Here is a 25,803-nt window from a genome sequence, read left to right on the forward strand (position 1 = left end):
GATATTAGAAAATATACTGAAGATAAAGAAGTTGAGTCAAGTCTGCTGCTAGAGAAAGAAGACTTAAATCCTCCATACTTGTGGCTGTATGCTTAAAGCAATGTGTCTTCTTTCACAAATAAGGCCAAGTGAGAGTTGTCCTTATCTACTGTGAATAGTTCAGTTGGAGTATCCCACTAATCCCTTCTCCCATCCAAGTTTTTACAATAAATATTAAAAAAAGCACTCTGGACTGTTTATTGAGTAACGAGCAATCAGGATTAAGGAGGGATATGTGAAAACCCCCAGCAATGGTCTGCAGGCAATCAGAGGGAGGCCTAAGAAGTCAACACACAGCAAGCACTACAGATGTAATCATTATGTTTGGATCAGACATCTCAACCTGAAAAAACGAGTTTCAGGGAGAAGACAAACTCATTTCTGGGAGGGGGAAAACTCATGTCAGGGAGGTGGCGCTCAGCACCCCACTACCACCAATTTAATATAACTAGGGGATGGTCAAATGAATTGGAATCACTATACAGAGGTTTACTTCTTATGAGAAATATTAAAAGAAAACTCCAACCACCATGACAATTTCAGTGATTTGAAGTGGTCATGGAGGTAGGAGTCAGGGTGTGCAGTGTTTCTGCTTGAAACAGGTAAAAGGGCTGAAAGAGAGTGAGAAGTGGGGCTGAGAGAGAGGGAGGGGTTCAGAGAGGGGGGAGCGACTGACAGAGAGGTGGGGGGCTGAGAGAGAGGGGGACTCAAAGAGAGTGTGGTGGACAGACAGGGGGCTGAGAGGGAGAGGGTGGGCTGATAGAGAGGGAGGGGGCCTGACAGATAGGGTGGTTGAGAGAGAGGGGGGCTGAGAGAGAGAGGGGGCTATGAGAGGGGCTCAGAGAGAGAGTGGTGGATAGAGAGGGGGCTGAGAGAGAGGGGAGGCTGAGAGAGATAGGGTGGTAGAGAGCTGGTGGTTGAGAGAGAGAGGGGGACTGGCAGAGAAGGAGTCTGAGAGAGAGAGGGAGGGTGAGAAGGGGCAACTGACAGACAGAGAGAGGGGGGCTGAGAGAGAGAGGACTGACAGAGAGTGGATTAGAGAGAGAGAGAGAGGGGGTTGAAAGAGAGGGGGCTGACAGAGAGGGTGGTAGACAGAGGGAGGGTGGTTAAGATAGAGGGGGGCTGATGGAGAGGGAGGGAGGTAGAGAGGGAAGAGGGCTGAGAGAGAGGGAGGGTGGAGGAAGAACTGAGAGAAGGGGGCTAAGAGAGGGGAGGGCTGAGAGAGAGGGGGACTGAGAGAGGAAGGGCTAAAAGAGAGGGGGGTTGAGTGAGTGAGGGCTGAAAGAGAGGGGGTGCGGAGAGAGGAGAGGGTTGAGAGAGGGGGAGATGAGAGAGACCCCTAGCCCTGTCCCTATCTGCAGTCCCTCCTTTGTTCTATTGCGCCTGCCCAGCTGTTCTTGCCTCTTCAGGAGGCGGGGTCTAGGAGGAAGAGGCTTGCCGGAGGAGCTCTTCTTCTAAGTCCTGAGCTCTCTCAGGTCCCCCCACCTATCTGCCCTTGGATTGCTGATTACTGCTGTGTGTGATGATGGATACCCACTTGCACCCCAAGGGTGATGCAGATTGCTGCCATAGTGCCACTAGCACTTCGCCTATTTTCCCCGCTAAATGGCCAACACACTGGGGACAGTACAACAGCGCTCCTTTACATTCTGCACCCGGCCCCAGGGCGGTGCCCCGCCTGCCTCCCCCCATGCTATGCCACTGGTCACATAGCCGCTGAGTAGGGGAGGGTAGAGGATGAGGCACAGCCGCACAGGCACTCACAAGCACCAGGTGCCCTCTCTCCTCCCAATGGAGAGTAGGTAAGCCAGTGGTTGTGGCTGCACCCTAGGGGACTGCCTAGTTTTGACTAGCAGTATCGCCGGCTCTGGCTGCAACCTGCACACCCGCCCAGAATTGGCCCTGCAGCCAGGATATTGGGCGGCCCTTGCGGGTGTCAGGGAGCCACAGCCGAAATGTGGGAGAGTTGGTATGTCTGTTGGATCTCACCAGTCAGGAGCCTTTCCTGTCATCCTACATGATCTCTTCTGAGGATTGTTCTATCCTTCACAACAAATGTATGAAATCACCGATGTATAGCTCCCAACTGTTCAGGATTTCGAGGGACTGTCCCTGATTTGGAACAATGTCCCTCTGTCCCTCTTTCCTCCTCATTTGTCCCTCATTTTGGTCTGATCTATATAGTTGTATATAAAATGCACTTTTTAGCTTTCAAAAATTGTTTCCCAGAGCTAAACCTTTCATCCAATTTCTAAATTGCTGCATTTGTAAATTTTGACAGCCAGTGTAAAGAAATAGTAGTGGTAAAAAAGCACTTGTGGGTTTAACCAATCATCTTTTTGTATGATTCTCCTTTAAGGGGACGTGGCGGGGGTGTGTCTGATGCCTACATACTTTTGCTAATAGGTGTCCCGCATTCCCATCTCAAAAAGTTGGGACGTATGTTGATGAGTCCTCCTTCTATGTGATCTAGAAGATTTGGAATCACAATGCCTTTATGGATGAAGTGGGTGACTCAGTCTATAGATTTTTTATTGTTTTACAGCTATTTTTTTACATTAATTATTTTATTTATATACCAGGAAGTGTTCTTAGTTGGAGAGATCTCAACCACCATTCCTATGTAAACATTACATCCTTGCAATTTATGTTTAACATATTCATTATGAGTGGGCTGATATATATATATATATAAACAACAGCTGGTATACTTTAAAACGGCCTATCATATACCTCTCTGCGCCAAACTAAGACCTTCATACACCTCCCAAAATTATATATATATACTCACGTATGTGAGCCCTCTTAAACAGTGAACGCACACACGTAAATAAAAGAGTATATATATATATACATATATACATGCACATATACACTTCCCTTCAAGCGGATACCTGCATATATAATAAATGCTAGAACCACACTATATTTAATAGTAACTGCTGAGTATATTAAAACCCAGCAGAGCGGACAATAGTAGCAGCCATTAAAAATTTTATAAAAATATATAAAAAAAAGTTATACGAACAATTCAACAATATATACGAGAATATCAGTATAAAAACTAAAATATTTTAAACCTACAGATGCAAATAGTTATCTTCCAATGCAGAGTGGGCATCACCCGACCTGGCTAAAGAACATTCCAAAGGGCCAAGTGACCAGGATTAGAAGAAACTGCTCCAATGACAATGACTTCTACTCCCAGGCAAATATAATTAAAGAAAAATTCTTGGAAAAAGGTTATTGTGATAAACAATTGGATAAAGTGATTGAAGGAGTAGCATCTACATCAAGAGGCATCCTCTTGAATAACAATAAGGCTAATCGCACTTCCAATACTCATGAATGGAATTTCATCTCAGGATATCATTCACAATATAGGGAGGTGGAGAATATATTTCTTACACACTGGCATATCCTTTTGATGGATAAAACACTACAACCAGTGTTACCTATAAAACCTGGGTTTATTTATAGGAGGGCTCCCAACTATGCTGATAAGATAGTTAAAAAAGTGATAGACCCTCCCACCCACCCACCCTCTTTTTGGGAGAAAGAAGGGTTTTATGCCTGTAGACGTTGTAGGGCGTGTAAAGAAGTTAATGCACCAATAAGAGCATTGGAACGGTTCACAACAACTGGTAACAATAAAGAATTCACAATCAAAGGGTTTATTACCTGCAATACATTGTATGTTGTGTACGCTTTACAATGCCCATGCGGTTTGATATATATAGGCCGCACTAAAAGACTCTTAAGGATAAGAATAGCGGAACATGTGGCTAATATTAAATTGGGTTTCAAGGACCATAATGTGTCCCTACATTTTAAGATTTACCATAATCAAGACCCATCGGGGCTCAAATTTTGGGGAGTAGAGCATATGAAACCCTCCTGGAGAGGGTCTAACCTTGTACGAGAGTTATCCAAACACGAAACGGAATGGATATATTTGGTTGACACTCTAACACCCAAGGGGTTAAATGTCGACCTAGATATTAATTGTTTTATCAGTGACTATTAAATCTTTGACTGAGTCTGCTTTTTTTAATGTTATAATATTTTAATGTAATTATTTTAATATTATTTAGTGGGTTGGGAGGGTATTCGATACAACGAATTGAATAATAAAGACATCTATGATATGAAGGGTATTGCATGTGCTGCGACATTACCTCCATACAGTATCTTGATTTACCCATACCCACTCTTATAGACTATTATGATATACATAGAGAGGTTCTGACATCGATTGGTGTCTTGCCACTGTATTTACCCCATGACTGGCACATTATGCAATATTAAATTTTTGGATTAGGGCTGGTGATTATGGGGATTGGCAGTGGCATAGAATAATTACCTCTGTTAGAAGGAAATGTGCAATATTCATATTAGTTTTTAATATATTTGGAATACTCTTAACAGTTTTAATACGTTGATGATTTTAAATATTTCTAGTTTTTATGTTTCCTTTTCCGCTTACGATTTTTTCTGTGATTTTTTTCTTTGGTGTTGAAAGGAGTTCTAATTAGTATGAAGCCCCTTAATATGGCACCCCATAGTGATAATAAACACCCTGGGGATGACGGCTCCTTTTAATACAACTAAGATTCCATTTTTGACTGGGACGTTGGTCTCAGGATAAGATGTGATACAGTTTTGTTATATATGCAGGAATTGTTGTATACACATATACATATATTTTTGATGATACATAAAATATATATTCTGGCTCTGAGAGAGCCGTTTTTTAGAGAGATAATCTAGAAATCTTTTTGTGTATAGAAAGTTTCTGGCTTTAAATTTTATACACATATAGGGATCAATTGATGTTTTTATGTCCTTTTTTATCCTCCTCCTATGCTATCCTTGTTTACTGCGAGTTTTATAGTTATTTATAAATTGAGGATATATTTTTTTAACTGTAATTTCATATATATTTTTTTAGGGATGTTTGTGTTATGTGCTGCTCAGGTTATAATGTTCATAATGTTTGACTTGCCTTTGCAATTAACAGATCGCGACGTATGCGACGATCGTTTTTGCTTTTGGCTATAGTTCCTCCCCGCATTGTATTGTCAGGCTGCTTACGTCCGGTCTCCATGACGATGTGCAGCGTCGTGCGGGCTGGACATTGTGTGGTTGCCTGATTGGCTTGCGGAGAGAGGGCGGGCTGTATATATATTGGCCGGTTGCGTCGTGTAGCCACGCCCTCGGTTGAAGTCGGAAGTGACGAAACGCGTCAGGGCGTGGCCTACACGACGCTACCAGAAGTGAGGTGTGCGCTCCACCGCTAACCACGGACCAGGAAGTGATACCCAGTGTATACAGGGGAACACTGGTGAATGGTTCTGGAACTGCTAAATCGGTGAAGTACACGATTTTAACGCTGATGTTACTCTTTGTTAATGTACGCATATATTGAAGTGGGTGACTTTGCTGATATGTGTCAAACCTTTTAAAAAATAAAACAGTATTATGCTATGTATATATTCTGTTTCATTTCTATGATATACTTGGAGGACTACTTGTGACTGCAACGCTAAAGGGGGATATATATGAATATTACTATATCCATTGAAGTGATTACTCCTTAAGGCTTATCTTATCAGCTGTGTCTGGTGAGTTTAACCCCCGAGGGGGGTACGCATCGCATGTGGTGAAGCACTCCCGGTTTATGGTGGAAGAAAGTTTGGCAGCACCTCTGATCACCTTACAACGTTGATTAGATCACTATAGGCACCTTATCTGCACATTTTGGAACTGTCTAGTGATTTTTTTGATTTTTTTGTTTATTACGACTTCTACAAAGGACTTTTTGTTATAGAAATAAGCGCTGTTTTTATACTGATATTCTCGTATATATTGATGAATTGTTCGTATAACTTTTTTTATATATATATATATATATATATATATATATATATATATATATATATATATATATTTATGCTTTTTGATATATTTTTCCATTTTCTTCATCAAAAAGTTAAATTTAGTTGTTGAGTTATGTTTTTAACTTTGCCCTGTTATACATGGTTATAATGAGTCATTACCTGGGGCTGCAGTTCCTCTGAACTCCACAAGATGGTGATCTTACTTTTACCCAGACAGGAAGTCTCTATGGAATACAGACAGGAAGTGATGTCAGGTACACACAGGAAGTTCCGGGTGAGAGGTGAGTCGGGAAGTAAAGAGAAGACGTTGCTGGAAGTAGCAGAAGTCGAGGTAATAAGATCTTATTTTCTATTTACACCCAGTAACCCCCCGTCATGTCCGTCCTCTTCCTCCATAGTCACTGTGATGTCTTTTATCTCCAGCAGATGATGATACACACATATATAGTGTGGAGACCTAGATTAACCCCTTCAGGGTCAGAACATTTCCCCACTTACAGAGCCGGAACATTCTCTTCATTTCAGAGATAAATTCTAGTAATATGTTCCTCTAAACAAACATCACTGACAATAAATAGACAAGACAATGACCATCCTGACCATACATGGCCTACAAAGGACAATTATTACACTACACAGGCTGTTGGTCTCTGATGGTCCTCTCACCCACCTGCACATACTTTTCTGACCTCCATAAAGGAGAAGTCCAGCCTGAGATGGCTTGGCTGGGCTTCTCCTATGGGTTACAGGAGTGCAGGTCGTTTTGTACTCTTGTGACCTGTTTTCAGCAGAGAGCGGGCTGAAGTTGGCTCTCTGGTGACATCACTGGAATCAGTCCAGGCACCGCATCATCACGACAATGAAGTCTGGATCTTCCAGGTGGCTGGACTGATGGCCATCTCAGCCTCTCAGCGAGCCACTGAGAGACTGAGACGGGCTCTCCCCGCCCCTCCACAGCTCCAGTGAGCACGGGGGGCGGAGCTGTGAGAACTGAGCCATCGCAGATGTTAGATCGCTTGGTTCTCAGTGAAGAGGTGCCGGGGGACCGATGCTCCATCCACCTAGGTAAGTATGAATCTGAAAGAAAATAAATCATACTTCTCTTTTAAAGACCTTCTGCCAGCAAGTGAAGGAAGCCTTCACCTCACCATTTCACCGTACTAGAAATATGTTACAGGATACAAAATAGACCAAGAGAACAAACCCCTCCCCCCTGCTGTCCTCCTACCAGCACTGAAATAAAAACCACACACCAGTAATGTGCAATGTTGCTATTGGAGAGAACAAAACCCACTCCTCCCCCACAGTTCTGTACTCCACCAGCAGCATCCTCCTGCTATCCAATCCCATCCCTTCTCTTACTGCAGAGAGTGACAGTGACATCACTCCGATCAGTCAGCAGGCTGCCGGAGATTGGAGCCTTGCAGCCGGAGTTCTGGCAATTATCCTGAGTAGCCGACAACTCCGACCAAAAGTCAGCAAGTTCCCCTTCCTGGACATCATGATGACCCGACATTGTCCTCACAGCACTGCCTCAGAGCTAACAAGTCAAAGGAAGGATCGTATTTATCATTCCTTGTCTGCAGATCTAAAATATAACAAAATCCAGTTCAGGAACCAACAAACCCAACAGAGAAAAGGGAATATCTGATCCAGCAGCCAAGAGGGTCCTGCACCTCAAAAATGTAGCAAACAGTCCAAACTAAATGTGTTCCCATGGGGGGAGTAGTTGTTAAATGTCCAGCAAACCTCCTATTACCCCCTCACATCCACATCCTATTATTGTGTGACCAACACCATCCAAATAATTCTTACTTTCATTTCCCAAAGTTATCCGTCTACAAGGAGACCTGTATAGATCAAATGACGGCACCAATGAGGATGGAGGAGGACCGGAGTCACATGACTGAGAAGATACTAAACCTCACCCTGGAGATCATCTACCTGCTGACCGGAGAGGTGAGGAGGATTCTGGGAGGTCACATGACATCACTCTTATCTCTATTAATAAAACACAGACCTGACCGGAGAGGTGAGGAGGATTCTGGGAGGTCACATGACATCACTCTTATCTCTATTAATAAAACACAGACCTGACCGGAGAGGTGAGGAGGATTCTGGGATTCTAACATGATATTCATATTTGTTCCTAATACAGAGATTTCCTCTTGTGAAGTCAGGTGATCATATGACCATCACAGTGCCTCCATGTGACTCCTTAAAACCTGAGAGACACAACATGGAGAAGATTCTAGAAGTCACCAAGAAGATGATGGAGCTGCTGACAGGAGAGGTGAGGAGGATTCTGGGAATTCTGGGACATTATCCAGTAACAGACAAGGGATGTGTCTGGATGGTGACTGTATCATTGTGTGTGTCAGGTTCCTATAAGGTGTCAGGATGTCACTGTCTATTTCTCTATGGAGGAGTGGGAGTATTTAGAAGGACACAAGGATCTCTACAAAGACGTCATGATGGACAATCAGCCGCCCCTCACATCACCGGGTAAGAGGAGACTTTATTGTAAAGGAGAGAGCAGTACGGAGGCTCCACCTAGATCCCCCATCATCTGATAAACACATAGAAACAATGTATTCAGTCAGTGTGTGTGTTTCCTACAGATGGATCCAGTAATGGGAACCCACCAGAGAGATGTCCCCGTCCTCTGTATTCCCGGGATTCCATACAGGTAGATCGCACTGTCCCTCAATATTGCAAGGTAATGGAATGGAGCGTATAAAACACAGCTGGATTTTCTATGTGATGTCACAATAATAAATCTTCTATCTTACAGATGATATTCTCTCTCATTTTCTTGGTTTAGAGTGGAGATCCAATCGATATAGAATTTGAGGTGAAATCAGAAGAAGAAGAGAGGTATGTGAGGGATGATCAGCAGTCTATGGAGGAGGATGGAATAACGGGGACATTTATAGAGGAGGACACTCCTACAGAGATCAGCACAGGTGGGTCATTAATACTAAATCCATTCCTCCACCCATACTGCTCACTGATTGGTCCAGAGTAGGGCGGGGGCTGGGTGATATCAGCCTGTAATCCCCTGGTCACTTTCCTGAGCTGTGTTCCCCGTCCTGTATTCCTGGATTTCTCTCCGATAATCTTCCTTCTCTGTGCTGCCGACACAATTTATGTATCTAGACTGGATTTATGGAGATTCTGGGGATCAGCTGGCAGCAAAATGTTCATTTTCCCCATAGATGTTACTAGATCTAGGCACCTGGGGTATGTGATTTGGGTCTTCTGCCCCATACCCGGGTATGACAAGATCTCTGACAGAACAATCCCCCCAGGATTACTTGTTGTGTTGTCTGCTGGCTGTGCCGGGTGGAGGGATATGTCTGTATAGTCTCAGACCCAAGTCACTGAGTGCAGTCTCAGGAGATGGGAGGCAGCGGTGTGGGACCTCTGCAACTTGTCTCATGTAATCATTTCATCTTCCACTGATTATTGAATACCAATATTATGAGTCCTGACCCTTACACTGTATACTTTATATTCTACATTACATACTCCTGACCCTTAGCCCTTGTAGACACGGTTGGAGATTCCGACAACCAAATCCGTCAGATTTTGTCCGTCGGATCTTGTCCGAAACTGTTGCATACACATGGTCAGACAAAGTTGTCGAAAAATCTGATCTTTCAGAACGTGATGACGTAATTTTGTTACGATGGGACTACGTTCAGGCTAGTAGCCAATAGCTTTGATGTAGGAATTTGATCTGAGCATGCATGGCACTTTGTCCGATCTGAATTCTCTACACATGATTGGAGTATGTCCTATTGGACCAGTTTGTCGGAAAATATTTCCAGCAAGTTGGAAAATTTGGTCCGACGGATATTCCAATGGAAACAGTCCGATGCATACCACACACAGTCGGATTATCCGACAAAACGGTCCAATAGGACACACCTTTCTGACGGATTCTCCGACCGTGTGTACAAGGGCTAACACTGTATCATTTATATTGTACATTACATACTCCTGACCCCTGCACTATATACTCTATATTGTACATTACATCATTCTGATACTATATAGTCCTATCTGTTGTCTCTTATACAATATGTTGTACATTACATAGTCCTGACTTCTGCTCTCTCCCCTCCCCCCACTGCTATATATACACATAATATGTATTGTTTTTTGTTACACCCATTTCCTACCAGCTGGACATTTTATATCTGATGATCTTATTGGAGGACAGACTTTTACATGTTGATAATAATGTGATAACATCCTCAAACTTTGGAACCTTAAACAGAAAGTGATAATGAGGGAGGAGTCAATAACCCAATGATGGGGGTCTTCAGGATCAGTCCAGTCTTCATCTTGGTTGTTCTCCCCCATCCTCACTCTCTGACCTCTGGTGGGGCTCAGCCCCACTGTTATTCATGACTATATCATGGACTAAATAAGGAAGATGGCAATGAGTGATAGGACGAGTGTCCCCTCCCCCTCTATAATCCCATCATCAGTGTCACTCCTATAAAAGATAGTTCTCGTTGTTTCCTCGCTCTCTGACTAAGGTCCATGAATAAAGAAATTATCTGGTAGGAGATCAGAGGACTCATTTACTAGTTACCTTGAGGGGGGAATTGTAAGATCCTCAGAGACAAAGCTGCCTGATGTGGGCGGAGTCCTGGTTTAGGGGAACCAATCAGCTCATGTCTAGTAATAATCTTTGTATTTCTATTTTAGTAGATGGACGGGAGATGAGGAAAACCTCAGAGGATTGTCTCACTTTGTCTCCAGACTGTAAAGTAGAAGATGAGGACATCACACAGTATAGTCCAGGAGAAAACCCGACTACCTCAAATGTCCATCCGGCACCACACAGTGTAGATGGACCATCGTATTCCTCTTATCCTGAGGAACCTCAGACTGTGATGGACGGGGCCGTCCTTCCAACAGAGAAGAGCTTTTCCTGTACTGAGTGTGGGAAGTGTTTCAGTTCTAAATACCATCTTAATGTGCATATAAGATCTCACACAGGAGAGAAGCCGTATTCCTGTCCTGAGTGCGGGAAATGCTTTTCAGAGAAGTCTTGTCTTGAAACACATCAAGGATCTCACACAGGGGAGAAGCCGTATTCCTGTCCTGAGTGCGGGAAATGTTTTTCACAGAAGTCCAACCTTACAACACATCTGAGATCTCACACAGGGGAGAAGCCGTTTTCCTGTCCTGAGTGTGGGAAATGTTTTTCACGAAAGACCCATCTTTACAGACATCAGAGATCTCACACGGGGGAGAAGCCGTATTCCTGTCCTGAGTGTGGGAAATGTTTTTCACGAAAGTCCCTTCTTTACGCACATCAGAGATCTCACACAGGAGAGAAGCCGTATTCCTGTCCTGAGTGTGGGAAATGTTTTTCACAGAAGCCCCAACTTTTCACACATCAGAGATCTCACACAGGGCAGAAGCCGTATTCCTGTCCTGAGTGCGAGAAATGTTTTTCAGAGAAGTTTTGTCTTGACACACATCAGAGATCTCACACAGGGGAGAAACCGTTTTCCTGTCCTGAGTGTGGGAAATGTTTTTCGCAGAAGTCCAATCTGTACACACATCAGAGATCTCACACGGGGGAGAAACCGTTTTCCTGTCCTGAGTGCGGGAAATGTTTTTCACGAAAGACCCATCTTTCCAGACATCAGAGATCTCACACGGGGGAGAAGCCGTATTCCTGTCCTGAGTGTGGGAAATGTTTTTCACGAAAGTCCCTTCTTTACGCACATCAGAGATCTCACACAGGAGAGAAGCCGTATTCCTGTCCTGAGTGTGGGAAATGTTTTTCACAGAATTCCAGTCTTTACACACATCAGAAATCTCACACGGGGAGAAGCCGTATTCCTGTCCTGAGTGAGGGAATTGTTCCTCACTGAAGTCCTGTCTTCCTGTACATCAGGGACCCCACACAACCCTCGAGGTGTATTTAGTGCCTTGTGTGCGGGAAATGTCTTGTATATGAATGTTGCTGGACATCACAGCTCTCATGTGGGGAAGAAGCACACCCTGATATACACCTCAGATATACTTCATGGCTGATCTTCATCATGGAAGAAACAGTTGATAAGGAGATCAGAGATCACCAAAGACATGGATGAAGTGTTGTACCGTGTCGGCCATTGATAGCAGGAGAAAAATAAAAATGGAGTCATTACATTTCATTGATTGCGGAATTTTACACCACAAAATGTACTCAAACACTTAAAGGGCTATTTTTAAAATTAAAAACAAAACTATTTGTTTACGGGACTAAATTGGGGTCCCAATTTTCTCGTCTCTTATGATAATCTCCTTGTTCTGATGAAATAAAAAATAATTTTAACCAAAACTGTATATAAATCTGAGGTGCTTTTAGGAATGTCGGGGAATTGTATATCTTGGGTGTTTAGTACAAGCGCATGCTGAGCAGACAAATCACGCTCCGGTGTCCTCTTCATTAAAGGAAAAGTTCACCTTTTATAAAAAAATTATAAATGCACATTTTCTGCAGGTAAAGAAATTTGAATTTGCTATTTTTTTAGGAGCCTGTAAAGCATTGCAGCCATGATGTGGTGATGGCTGGTGCTATGCAGGGCTCTGCAGACTGTCCGTGTAATCTGTCTGCCTGTACATTATACGGGAAGACAGTTACAGTGACAGGAAGAATCAATCTACCAGAGAGCTCAGCAGAGGTGTGGGAGTTCATTGAAAACGACAAGCCGACATCAGCAAAGGACAGAACTTTGTGAATGAATGGCACGGCCGCGCTCTTTTCATAAAGTGACAGCCGGTACAGGGAACTTCTCCCCGCACTGCTGTCACACAAAGGACTCGGATCGCTGAGCCGCTGCAGGAACAGGAACATGTGACATCTTCCCGAAGGGGAATGTTTCCTTTAACCCTTTCACTGCCAGAGACATTTTTGCATTTTTTTGCACACATTTAAAAAAAAGATTTCTTTATCATACATCACGGGACACAGAGCCTTAAGTAATTACTTAATGGGTTATAGGCCACCTTCAGGTGTTGACACTAGTAAATCTAACCAAAGGAAGTTCACTCCCTATATAACCCCTCCTCCTTCCAGGAGCACATCAATTTTTTCACCAGTGTCTAAGGTGTTGGTCACGAGTGAAGGGAGAGCTCCGGGAGGGATCCATGCTGGATTTAAATTCCTCCATAAAAAGAAGACGGCTAAATGGGTGAGGGTTGGATTTTCTGTTAATTAAGCAAAATCCTGCAGCAAGGATGAGGTAAGGAAAGAAACTTGGGTATTAAAACATCTATGTATTTCTTCCATTAACCACTTGAGACCCGCGCTATAGCCAAATGACGGCTACAGCGCGGATCTCCTTTTCCGGGACTACGTCTATTGACGTAGTCCCGTGTACGAGCGGCCTGCACGCCCCCTGAGGAGCACGCGCGGCGCGCTCTGTGATCGGTGAGTCCATGAGACTCGCCTGATCACCGATCCGTGCAAGGGGTCGATCCCGACCCCTTATCACGTGATCAGCTGTCAGCCAATGACAGCTGATCAGGTGATATAACGGAGCCGGTAATCGGCTAGTATTCCTCCTCGCGCTGACAGTGCGAGGAGAAAAAAAAAAGCCGATCACCGGCGGCCATGATCGGGACATCAGTCCCGATCACGGCCAGCAATGCAAGCGCCCACCTTCCCCCTGCCAGTGCCCACCTGCCCCCTGCAGTGCCACCCTAATAAAAAGTAAGTGCCCCCCGTCAGTGCCACCCAGCAGTGCCCACAGTGCCACCCAGCAGTGCCACCCACAGTGCCCACAATCTGCCTCAAAGGTGCTGCACCCCAGTGCCGCCCATCAGTGCCCAGCAGTGCCGCCCATCAGTGCCCAGCAGTGCCGCCCATCAGTGCCCAGCAGTGCCACCTATCAGAGCCACCTATCAGTGCCCATCAGTCCCATCTATCAGTGGTACATATCAGTGCCCATCCATGCCACCCATCCGTGCCACCAATCCGTGCCACCCATCCGTGCCATCTTATCTGTGCCCATCTTTGCCCATCAGTGCCACCTTATCTGTGCCCATCAGTGCCGCCTTATCTGTGCCCATCCGTGCCGCCTTATCTGTGCCTATTAGTGCCGCCTTAACTATGCCTATTAGTGCCCACCAGTGCAGCCTATCAGTGCCCACCAATGCAGCCTATCAGTGCCCACTAATGCAGCCCATCAGTGCCCACCAATGCAGCCCATCAGTGCCCACCAATGCAGCCCATCAGTGCCGCCTAATCAGCGCACTTCAATGAAGGAGAAAAATGACCCGTTTGCAAAATTTTATAACAAACTATTAAAACATGATTTATTTTTTTATTTTTTTTGCATCTTTTTTTGTTTGTTTAGCAAAAAATAAAACTCCGAGCTGTAACTAAATACCACCAAAAGAAAGCTCTATTTGTGGGAAAAAAATGATAAAAATTTCATTTGGGTACAGTGTTGTATGCCCGCGCAATTGTCATTCAAAGTGCATCAGAGCTGAAAGCTGAAAATTGGTCTGGGACTGAGGGGGGTTTAAGTGCCCAGTAAGCAAGTGGTTAAAGGATAAAATATTGTCATGCCTTGAAATCTCCACCAAATGGAGTCTATGCACATACCTTACTCTTCACTGTTAGCTCAGTCTGTGTCTGGCTGCACAGCGTGTGGAGGGAGATTTGAAAGGTAAAAAATAATTCTGCAAAAAATGTCTTTCATTTCTTACATCAGGGGACACAGAGCCATAGTAATAACTATGTGGGTTATATCGGCGTATCAGGTGCTGGACACTGACACGCCCCTTAAGGCGTGAACTTCCCCCATATAACCCCTCCCATTACTGGGAGTCCTCAGTTATTTTGCCAGTGTCTAATAAGCCTGTGGCTTATAAGGTTGGGCACGTGTAGGGATGTGTGTACTTAGCTCCACGGGCAGTAGTCCTTTGATGAGAGCCAGCCATCCTGACCGGATCTGTTCTGATGTTTCCGTAATGGACTAAATGTTACCCGGGCCTCGTCATCCGAAGACACAAGGTTTTGCTTGCAAATGCTTTAAGAGTTGGACAATGGGATCCAGTACTTTTTGGTAGTAAGGCCAATAAAAGTTTACTGCCAGGGCCTTCTTGCAGGTCCAGGATTGTGGGATAACCTGAGTGTTCCCCGGTTCCTGAAGGTTACCTTTTAAAGGTCTTGGAGCCTACCAGGAAGGGTGAAGATTGGGTTTTTTATCTCTGATAAACCCTGCTGCGAGGAGAAGATAGGGGAGATTTTCTCAGGAATCTCTCCTTCTATGTATTGTGTTGTTATGTCATGTCTATGTGTCACCACTGGGGGCTGTATTGAGCACTCACCATTCTGATACTGGAAACAGTATAAGCTACACTCTCCTCTCCATTAAAGCCAGCTCAGACCCTCAGGTAAGAAGGGGGGTCTGATCACTTCCTGGGCCCCCAAATTGGCGATTTTGATCTATTTGAATGCCAGCCAGCTGCCTCTTTTTTTTTTTGTTTTTTGGGGAAAGTCGCGGCCGCTCGTCGAGCAGAGGATCGTTTGTGCACGGGGGTGTGGCTAAACGGTGTCAGACACCGGCCACACGTGAAGGAAGTAGTTTAGAGCTCTGCAAGAGAAGCTACTGTCTGGCGGTGGAGGGACAGAGCAGAGTGATTGCTGGTCAGGTTTGGTGACACAGGCATTTCCCTTTTGACAACATTGTACTGTATAGCTAGGATTAATAGCAGTTATTATACTGTACTATAGCCTAGCAAGTATTTCATTCTTTTGCTGGTACTACCTCTGCTTTGTACTGTAAGCTATGAGTGACAAAGGGACCAGGAACTCCTCTAAGGGTTCTAAGGGGTTAATGTTATACAACAAACTAAAAACCCTTCCAAAAGAATGTCTTCCTCCCCGAGAGGTAAAAAGAAAATATGGCCAGTCAGATGAGCCGTCAAGGGTAGAACACTTCTGTCCCTGTGTATTTCATACAACCAGGTTTTTTCTTCTACCATTTAAAAGATTATTGCTATGATGTCTCTCCATAGTAGGACTAAACATAGCAGATTCCTATCTAGTCCTCGGGTCCATTTTGTTGAGGTGCAGAAGACTGGGGATCAGGTAGATCTTCCCAAATATTGGAAGATAATTATTTTTCCTCTTCTGAGGATCCTAACAGGGAGGGAGTAGCCGCACAAGTCAGGTGTTTGTCTACTCCCTTACTTAACCCTTTTGTTGCCTGCAGCACAGGCTCTTGATGTATCTACCTCTAATATGGTTCATTTGAACCTCCCCCACCTGGGGATGTTTTTGCTATTCGTGCATAGCTATGTGTTCTGAATGGGAACATTTCAATGAAAGAAATGGGGGGTTCCAGCTATTAATGCTGCAATCACCTCAGTGAGCAGAGTCTCACATGTCCAGTTGATAATGCACTGATGTTAAAGGATCCAGCAAGGTTGGATTTTCCTTTTAAAGACAAGATGTCTTTTGCAGTTCTGGCTGCAATTGGAGTAGCTCAGTCCATTAACCCTTTAACACCTGCTCCACTATTTTGGTGGAGCACATTATGAGTCACGTCAATGCATTGGGATGTGGACTCCAAGGGGTTAAGGAACAGGTGTGAGATGCCTGAAAGTTCTGCCTGATCAGCAGGCCCGGCAAGGGGCCAGTGTATTTGACGCACTGTGTCTCACAGATGCTATGAAGGACTCGATCATTTAAGCCCTATGGCTTATACTTGGACTAGTGCATTTTTGCAGAGGTCCATGGCTGAGATATTGATCAGCTGAAGCACCAGGTGAAAACCCTGAGCCAGTCTGTTTCCCTTCCTGGGGTACGACTATATAGAGTGTATTAGTACATCCAAAATGGGTAAAGCTCTCCGGCGGCACGCTCCCACGCTGGTCGGGACCCCCGTGAGTCCGGTCGCGGGACCCGCAGACTCGATCGCCGCGGGCATACCTGCGATCGTCTCATGGGACGGCTGAATGGAGGGAATGCCGTGTAAACAGCATTTCTCCATTCTGCCTAGCAACTAGTGACGCTGATCTCTGCTCCATGTGATTGGAGCAGAGATCAGTGTTCACAAAACGAAAGCCCAACCCCCCCACAGTTAGTTACACACTCCTAGGAACACTTAACCTCTACACTGCCACCCCCTGGTTAACCCCTTCACTGCCAGTGTCATTTACACAGGAATCACTGCATTTATATAGCAGTGATTACTGTATAAATGACAATGGTCCCAAAAATGTGTCAAAAATGTCCGATGTGTCCGCCATAATGTCGCAGTCACAATAAAAATCGCTGATCGCCGCCATTACTAGTAAAAAAAAATAATAAAAAATTATTAATAAAAATGTATAAAATTATCCCTATTTTGTAAATACTATAACTTTTGCGCAAACCAATCAATAATCGCTTATTGCGATTTTTTTTTACCAAAAATATGTAGAAGAATACGTATCGGCCTAAACTGAGGGAAAAAAATGTTTTTTTATATATTTTTGGGGGATATTTATTATAAAAAAAGTAAAAAATAATGCGTTTTTTTCAAAATTGTCGCTCTATTTTTGTTTATAGCGCAAAAAATAAAAACCGCAGGGGTGATCAAATACCACCAAAAGAAAGCTCCATTTGTGGGAAAAAAAGGACGTCAATTTTGTTTGGGAGCCACCTCGCATGACCACGCAATTATCAGTTAAAGCGACGCAGTGCCGAATCGCAAAAAGTGGTCTGGTCTTTGACCAGCAAAATGGTCCGGTCTGAAAGTGGTTAAGGGCGACCACTCAGGTTTGCAAAACACAGGTTTTGTTTGTACTGCCAGAAGGTCCAAGATATGGAGAGGCAGCATCAAGATCCACTATTTTCCAAATGGATTTGTCAAGTGATTGATCAAGCTTCAGCTTAAAGAAGAAAATTCTTCCTTCTCATATTAAGAGCACATTCATCCAGGGCAATTAGTGCCTCTTGGGTGGTGCATCCTCAGGCCTCTATGGTTCAGATCTGCAAGACCACAACATTGGTCTTTGGTTCAGACATTTATCCCATTTTATTTTTTTTTGAATCGATATTAAAGGTCATGAGGAGATTGCCTTTGGGCACAGCATACAATGCAGGCTACAGTATGAGTCCTCTGGCCTCCAGTTTCCTTGATTCTGTCTTCCCCTTCAGTTGCCATTGCTATGGGACATCCCACATAGTTATTACTATGGCTCTGTGTCCCCTGATGTAAGAAAAGAAAATAGGATTTTTAAAACAGCTTATCTATAAAATCCTTTTCTTTGATGTACATCAGGGGACACAGAGGTCCCTCCCTTCTTCTTCTTCTTATACACTTTGATTGCTTGGCTACAAATCTGAGGACTCCCAGTAATGGGAGGGGTTATATGGAGGAAGTTCACGCCTTAAGGGACGTGCCAGTGTCCAGCACCTGATATGCCAATATAACCCACATAGTTATTACTATGGCTCTGTGTCCCCTGATGTACATCATAGAAAATGATTTTACAGGTAAGCTGTTTTAAAAATCCTATTTTTTGATATCCTTCTCACTTAGGGGGGCCTCAATAGCTTCTCTAGAGGTCTCAGTTGTCTCCTTCCTCATAATGGTTGTGGTAAAGCTTGTGCAAAGTGTTGTATTTGAATGTGCCTCCATTTATCTAGTGGTTTATGTCCTCAATCCCGAGTGATTTCCATATAAGTGTATATTCTATTCCGTTCCATCACATCCTGTATTGCTATATTTTCCTTTTTAGCCCACCTAATAAAATATAAGTGCTCCTCCTTCCCTGGTAAAAAAAATGTGTCTAAAAGTGACATGGTGAATTATGGTCCCAATTGTGGCTCCTGCTTATTCCATCCTAAATCTTTAGTGTGTTTTTTGTCAAAATATTTGTTGGGTCCTAAATCTCAGTGTTGTGATGGTATCTATATCATTTTCCCTATGTCTGTTCTACTTAGTGTAATTTCTAAGTCAGCCCAACTTTCTTATTGTGTAACCAATCTACTACTCTGGAGTTCACAATTGCTTCATAATATTTTTTCTAGCGCTGCTAATCCTCCTCTATCTTTTTATCTGACTATTGTATTATACACGATGCAAGGGTGTTTACGTACCCAAATAAATTTCAATACTATGGATTTTAGTTTTCTAAATGCTTGAGAACTTGAATGTGTGAGGAGCAATGTCTCATGGGACATGTAATCCTGGGCAAGAGAAGGAAGCAAGTGATTCTAAAGGCAGAAGTTTTTTTTATCTTCCTATAGGGAACTCTATACTATACTTTGTGTCTTTCTATAGGGGAACTCTATATGTTACTGTGTGGCTTCCTATAGGGGAACTCTATACTATACTCTGTGACTTCCTATAGGAGAGCTCTATACTATACTTTGCAGCTTTCTATAGGGAAACTCTATACTATACTTTGTAGCTTTCTATAGGAGAGCTCTATACTATACTTTGTAGCTTTCTATAGGAGAACTCTATACTATACCTTGTACCTTCCTATAGGTGAACTCTATGCTTTACTTTGTACCTTCCTAGAGGTGAACTCTATACTATACTTTGTACCTTCCTATCGGCAAATGCTATACTATACTTTGTACCTTCCTATAGGGGAACTCTATACTATACTTTGTGGCTTTCTGTAGGGGAACTATACTATATTTTGTGGCTTCCTATAGGGGAACCCTATAGTATACTTTGTGGCTTCCTATAGGGGAATTCTATGCTATACTTTGTGGCTTCCTATAGGGGAACTCTATACTATAATTTGTGGCTTCCTATAGGTGAACACTATGTAGCCATGGTGTTAGCATTACTGAGAAACAATCTGCCAAATCAATCCACTGCCATACTTCATGCATACTTTCCAGAGACAATGAACAATCTTTTGCAAGCTTTGTTTTTTGTTGTTTTATTGGGGGTACAACTTGGATAGGGATATGAGATGCCAATAGAATTCATCATTGCCATCATATTTAAAGATTCCAATACAATTTGAATAAAGAGCCTGAAGATTGAATGTGCATAATAGACTAGATATAAATCTTCCCCTGCATCTCCATGCAGACTACTGTTTCTAAGAGTTCTCCACCCATCACTGTGTGAGGGACAGAAACATCACTTTTGACAATGTAAAAGCAATGGTCTTAGATCTCTTCACCTTCTGCCCAAAACTTGCTTCTTCCTGCACAAACATGTAGTTGCTAATTGAAGTATGATACATCCTCTTCTATTGGGTAGTATGAACTCCCTCTGAATAAGCCCCTCTGGTGGATTGCTGCTACTAGGCCTGAGGCCTGCAGAATCTCTCCCCGGAGGCCTAGTAGGTTAAAAGCCTGTCTTCTAGGAAATGGACTACTGCTCCCAGCCAGCCCAACTTGCAAACCATGTGCCCTCCGACCACACTGATTTGACACAGATCCCCACAGTCTCTTTTCTGATCCAGGACTCCTCACCATCCACCGTGTGCAGCTTCTTCTGCTCCAGGAGTTCCCTGCCACCCACCGTGTGGTGACAGAGACATTGCCAATGACTGTGTAGAGGCAATGTTCCTTCACAGCTCTCCCGGGCCTCCTCCTGTGATCGGTACACCCCCCCAGACGGGGGTGTCCTCCTGCGGCTGTCTAGCACTCCAGTCCTCACCTCACCCAATAGACTTCTCCCCAGTGACATGTGACCTCAGCTTATATATGAGGCCTGCCCCCTGCCAATACCGATGGGGATTGGTCAGGGCTCACACACAAGCTGTCTGCCACTCCAGTTCCAGTCCAAGCCCCTTTTCTAGAACATTCTCCTCCGAACAGGAGAAGAGCCTCAGAACTGATGTGCAGGTGGTCACACTCACTGCTACTCTGATCACTCCCAGCCCCCAGTTTAAAACAGACAGGCCTAGCTTGCAGCATAAGCCTGCCTAATTTTGCCTGTGCTGAACAAACCCTAGTAATATAACCCTTACTAGCACCTCCCTACTGGTAGAGGGTGCTACATTTATACTATACTTATAGGGGAACTCTATACCATAATATGTGTCTTCCTATAGGGAAACTCTATACTATACTTTGCGGCTTTCTATAGGGGAACTCTGAAGGCAGGGGGAGCCAAAAGTCCCGGGGGGAAATCCAGAAGAGGAAAATCAGGGCTGCTCTGTTCAAAACCATTACATGGAGGAGGTAAGTAGGGGTGCACCAAATGGAAATTTTGGTGCCGAAACCAAAAATGAAGGACGCACTAGGCTGAAAACAGATACCGAAAATGACAGTTTTTAAAAAATATTTATATTTTTATATACAACCACCATTTATATATAACCATCTCTTGTATCATATCATCAGTCTCTAACCATCTCTTATATCATGTCCTCAGTCTCTAACCATCTCTTGTATCATGTCCCCAATCTCTAACCATCTCTTGTATCATGTCTGCAGTCTCCGATCATCTCTTGTATCATGTCCCCAGTCTCTAACAATCTCTTGTATCATGTCCCCAGTCTCTAACCATCCCTTGTATTATGTCTGCAATCTCTTACTTAAACACACTCCTATAGTATTAGCAAAATTTCCATTCAGGGCACCTCTAGCAGACATCATAGAGGAGATGGTCAGAGACTGCAGACATGATACAGGAGATGGCCAGAGACTGCAGATATGATACAGGAGATGGCCAGAGACTGCAGACATGATACAGGAGATGGCCAGAGACTGCAGACATGATACAGGAGATGGTCAGAGACTGCAGACATGATACAGGAGATGGCCAGAGACTGTAGACATGATGCAGGGGTCAATTTAGCCTCACCAGTGCCCGTCATGCAGCCTGCTGGTGCCCAGATTAAAGTGGCGATCTCTGTGTGTCACAGAGCTGTATTTGATTTGCCCGGGTCACGGTAACAATGTCCTGCCTCCTGTGATCACATCACAGATTCAATGTCCCACTATTGGATCTGTGTGCCGTCTATCACAGAAGGCGGGACATACTGAGACCCAGGCAATTCAGCTCCGTGACACACAGAGATCGCCGCTTTGTGGGAGAGAGATGAAGAGGGAGGGGAGGACTGAGGCCCTCCAGGATGACACCCCCACAATGGGTGGCCCCAATTTCCACTCCAATATCAGCAATATTTTCCTTTCGGCAATGTGCTGAAAACACAATTTTCGGCGTTTTTTTTTTCAGCCGCCAAAGTTTCTCTGCATCCATAGAGTTTAAGTATGACAAGTTTGTTTAAAAAGCAAATCCAACATTTACAATGACGTTAAGGTCTCTGTGCAGGGAAGATCAGCATCTGACCCCAGAGAAGGTGGAGGTTGATAGACTGGAGGTGATAGAAGACATTACTATTATATTATTATTTTTTTAACCCCATCATAACAGATGATTAAACAAAATCATGCTGCTGCTACTAAATGTCCTATGCTGGCCATAGACGGATCAATTTTTGGACGAGAGAATTCCCACATATATTTGTATGAAAATTATTTGTACATTCAATGCATGGATGAGTGTAGTTTGAAAATTCCACTTGCTTTAAAAATTCAATTATAAAATGAATGTAACTTCTGAGTAAAAACCACATACACAATGTGAAAATTTGTTCAATGGAGAAAAGTTTTCTGTTCTGCTCATTCGAATTTTCCTGTCACTGTGGTGGAAAATGAACGTTGATTTGACCCACTAATGATTAGAAAATTGGATGACTTTTTTTGAAAGAATAATTAGTTTTTGTACAAACAACATAAGTGACATCAGGGGCAGGGTGCTTGTACCCACCTATCCGTCTATGACAAGGGAGTCTGTCATCCATATCATTATATTACACTCCTGTCTGATCATCTGAAAAAAAAAAGCGTTTTACCTCTTTTTTACATTTTAATAATGTTGATCTCTGATTCTGATATGTAGCAGATTCTCCCTCTAATAATACATCTATCTGACTGTTATTCTCAGAGTGGATTAAATATCCAACTATGTATCTGGATATTTATATTTATCGCTGTATATAGATATTCAAGAATATTAACTAAATTATACACCAACTTTTTTTGAGGTTTTTATCCAAGTAATCGATTAAGCAAAACAATAATCGGCCAACTATTCAATTCTGAAAGTAATCATTAGTTTGCCGCCCTACAGAGGACCAATTTACTAGTTACTAGGGTTGCACCGATACCATTTTTTTTACACCGAGTACGAGTACCGATACTTTTTTTTTAAGTACTCGCTGAAACCGATTACCGATACCTATCACCTACAAAGAGTAGGTAAAGGGGTGGTTTGGTGGGAGTTGGGTGAGGCTAGGGTGAAGATGTGCTAGATGAGAAAAAAGGAAGGGCTAATAAAGTGGGGAGGTGAGTCACAATCTTGGCTACTGCTTTCTATTCAAATAAAATAAAACAAAATGTATGTGCTGCCACGTAAATAAACATGATTGAAAACATTCAGCTGGTGCAAACACCCGGTGTATGCTCCCCACCAAATAGAAGTATAAATATATGTGCTGCGCTGCTGTGTCCAATTCTAATTATATCGTTTTAATAACATAAAACAAAAATTACTGGCCAAGAAAAGTGAGTATCGATGCCTAAATATATCTTGGTGTGCTAATAATCTGAAAATTAGCATATATATATATATCTATATATAGATATATATATATATATTATATACAGCCCTCAAAATGTACACTCGCCTGCTCGCATTTTGTGAGTGAATTTTGAGGGCTGGCGAGGAAGGGCTGTCTGGGAGCGAGGGGGGTGAGTACTGCTGGCCGGTGAGTCCTTTTCCCAACGCTCACGGAGGGGAAGAGAGAGGAGAGAGCTGGCCAGATGATAAGAGCGCAATTTGACACATAGGGGGATATAATCACACACTGACCTGCTGCTGTGGTGCTGGCCATGTGTCTGCGCCTTTGCTTGCTGGAGAGGGGGGCTCCACCAGGCTGAGTATGGACACACAGGGCACAGTGATAAATCTCGATGTGTGCAGAGCCGTGCAGCTGACAGGGAAAGTATAGATCTGTGCGGAGGTCACACAGAACTCACTCCTGCTCACCGGACTGTGACAGAAATAGCGGAGCCGCGATGAGCAGAGCTAATTGTGAGAGCTTCACCCGTCAGGAGGGGGAAGACAGTGGGATGGGGGGCTGGGCTTGCTCACCTCTAATGCAGGAAGTTTCCAAAAACCTGTGATCCCGAGCCTGGTAATAGCTGGTGAGAGGGGAGGAGGAGGTGGGGAGGGAAATCCTGAGGACACGTGATTGGTTGTTAAGGACTCGGCGGCCCTGTTCCTTAACAACCAATAATTGCCAGCATTTTTTCTTTACTTTTTAGCTGTTAGCAGGGAATTGCTGCTGACATATGGAAAGTACAGAAGCCCGAAGGTATCGGTTTTGGGTATCGGAGCATTTGCACGAGTACGAGAAAAACAACTTGTTGAAGGGACTAAATCAGGGTCTAAATCTCCTTGTCCCTTATGACAATCTCCTTGTTTCTCATCTACCAGGGAGCTCAGCAGTGGTGTGGGAGTTCATTGAAAACTACAAGCCGACATCGAAATAGGACAGAACTCTGTGAAATGAATGGCACTGCTGTCACACAGAGGACTCGGATCGCTGAACCACTGCAGGAACAGGAACATGTAACATTTTCCCGAAGGTGCACGTTTCCTTTAACCCTTTCAATGCCATAGATGTTTTTGCATTATTATTTTTAGGGATGAGCCGAACACCGTCCAGTTCGATTCGTAGCAGAACATGCGAACAGGCAAAAAATTTGGCAGAACTAACAAACCCCGTTAAAGTCTATGAGACACGAACATGAATAATCAAAAGTGCTTATTTTAAAGGTTTATATGCGAGTTCCAATAAAAAGTGTTTGAGGACCCGGGTCCTGTCCCAGGGGACATGTATCAATCCAAATTTTTTTTTTTAAAACAACTGTTTTTCTGGGAGCAGTGATTTATAATGCTTAATGTGAAACAATAAAAATGAAATATTCTATTAAATATCGTGCCTGGGGGTGTCTATAGTATGCTTGTAAAGTGGTCCATGAGAAGCTCCCGCTGACTGACGCATCTTGTCTGTGATAGCTTTTCTATAACTGAGGGTGGGGCCACCCGTGACGTAACCGGGTGACCCCACCCCCCTCTGACGCCATGGGGGCTTTGGTTCGGTTTTTCTCTGATTTCGGCTCATCGACAGCGTGATAGAAGATGAAAGGACATCATGGAATATTTTTTTTTTTATAAAAGGACTTGTCCCAAGCTGTCTCTTGTCTTTTTTACCATTTTGACACTTTTTTGTGAAATGGCGGGAGTCATTTTGCTGTGGTATTGTACTAAACACGGGAAAACTGTGCTTTAGAAGCATACTATAGACAAAGCCCAGGCACAATATTTAAAGGAATATTTCACTTACCTGACAGACTCCATGGCAGCCAACGTGTGGGTTTAGTCCCGCCTCCATTACCCTATAGGACGATACTCCCATAAATCTTTGCTCCCTGCCAGAGGCCGTGTTCTTTTTTTGTCCTCTTCCAAAGGACCTAGCATGTGTCTTTTTGTACCCTGAAGAATTGCATATTTTCCTGCGATGCGGACCGGCCGAGCGACTTGAAGTCGCATATTTCCAATAAGCTCTAGCTACTAGCGGAGTATGGAAAGGGGCATATGGAAGAGGCGCTGAAGAGGTGTATTCCTGGTCACTGACAGGTTAAACCGCTTTCTAGTTGTGACCCTAGCTACTAGCAGATGACTATCGCCCCCCCAGAAGTCTGGCCTGTGTTTGGGGACCTACCTCGGCTGGTGTCCGTGTACAGGAGTGGGGAGTTTTATTTCTCTTTCCATGGCAGCCGTTCTCTGTTGTTCTG

General features: G+C 43.7%; 2 protein-coding genes across 2 annotated transcripts in view; both read left to right on the forward strand.

Moving 5' to 3' along the window:
• The window catches only part of LOC143986913 (uncharacterized), a 417,248-nt gene that overhangs the window by 155,296 nt on the left and 236,149 nt on the right, over positions 1-25,803 (forward strand). The window lies entirely within an intron of this gene.
• LOC143989599 (uncharacterized) lies at positions 6,040-12,294 on the forward strand. The gene is made up of 7 exons (XM_077489810.1): positions 6,040-6,270; positions 7,770-7,898; positions 8,098-8,232; positions 8,321-8,444; positions 8,561-8,658; positions 8,764-8,905; positions 10,662-12,294. The coding sequence occupies exons 1-7, from the start codon at positions 6,130-6,132 to the stop codon at positions 11,840-11,842; spliced, it is 1,950 nt and encodes a 649-aa protein (XP_077345936.1). The 5' UTR covers positions 6,040-6,129; the 3' UTR covers positions 11,843-12,294.

The sequence above is a fragment of the Lithobates pipiens genome, unplaced genomic scaffold (assembly GCF_037356315.1).
Source record: "Lithobates pipiens isolate NorthernLeopardFrog02 unplaced genomic scaffold, aLitPip1_a1.2 Scaffold_18, whole genome shotgun sequence".
Lineage (NCBI taxonomy): Eukaryota > Metazoa > Chordata > Amphibia > Anura > Ranidae > Lithobates > Lithobates pipiens.

Coding starts and splice junctions, on each gene's coding strand:
- LOC143989599 (XM_077489810.1), top strand. CDS start 6,130: ATGGTGATCTTACTTTTACCCAGACAGGAAGTCTCTATGGAATACAGA. Junction 8,233..8,320: donor TGGAGCTGCTGACAGGAGAG/GTGAGGAGGATT, acceptor TGTGTGTGTCAG/GTTCCTATAAGGTGTCAGGA. Junction 8,906..10,661: donor TCCTACAGAGATCAGCACAG/GTGGGTCATTAA, acceptor TTTCTATTTTAG/TAGATGGACGGGAGATGAGG.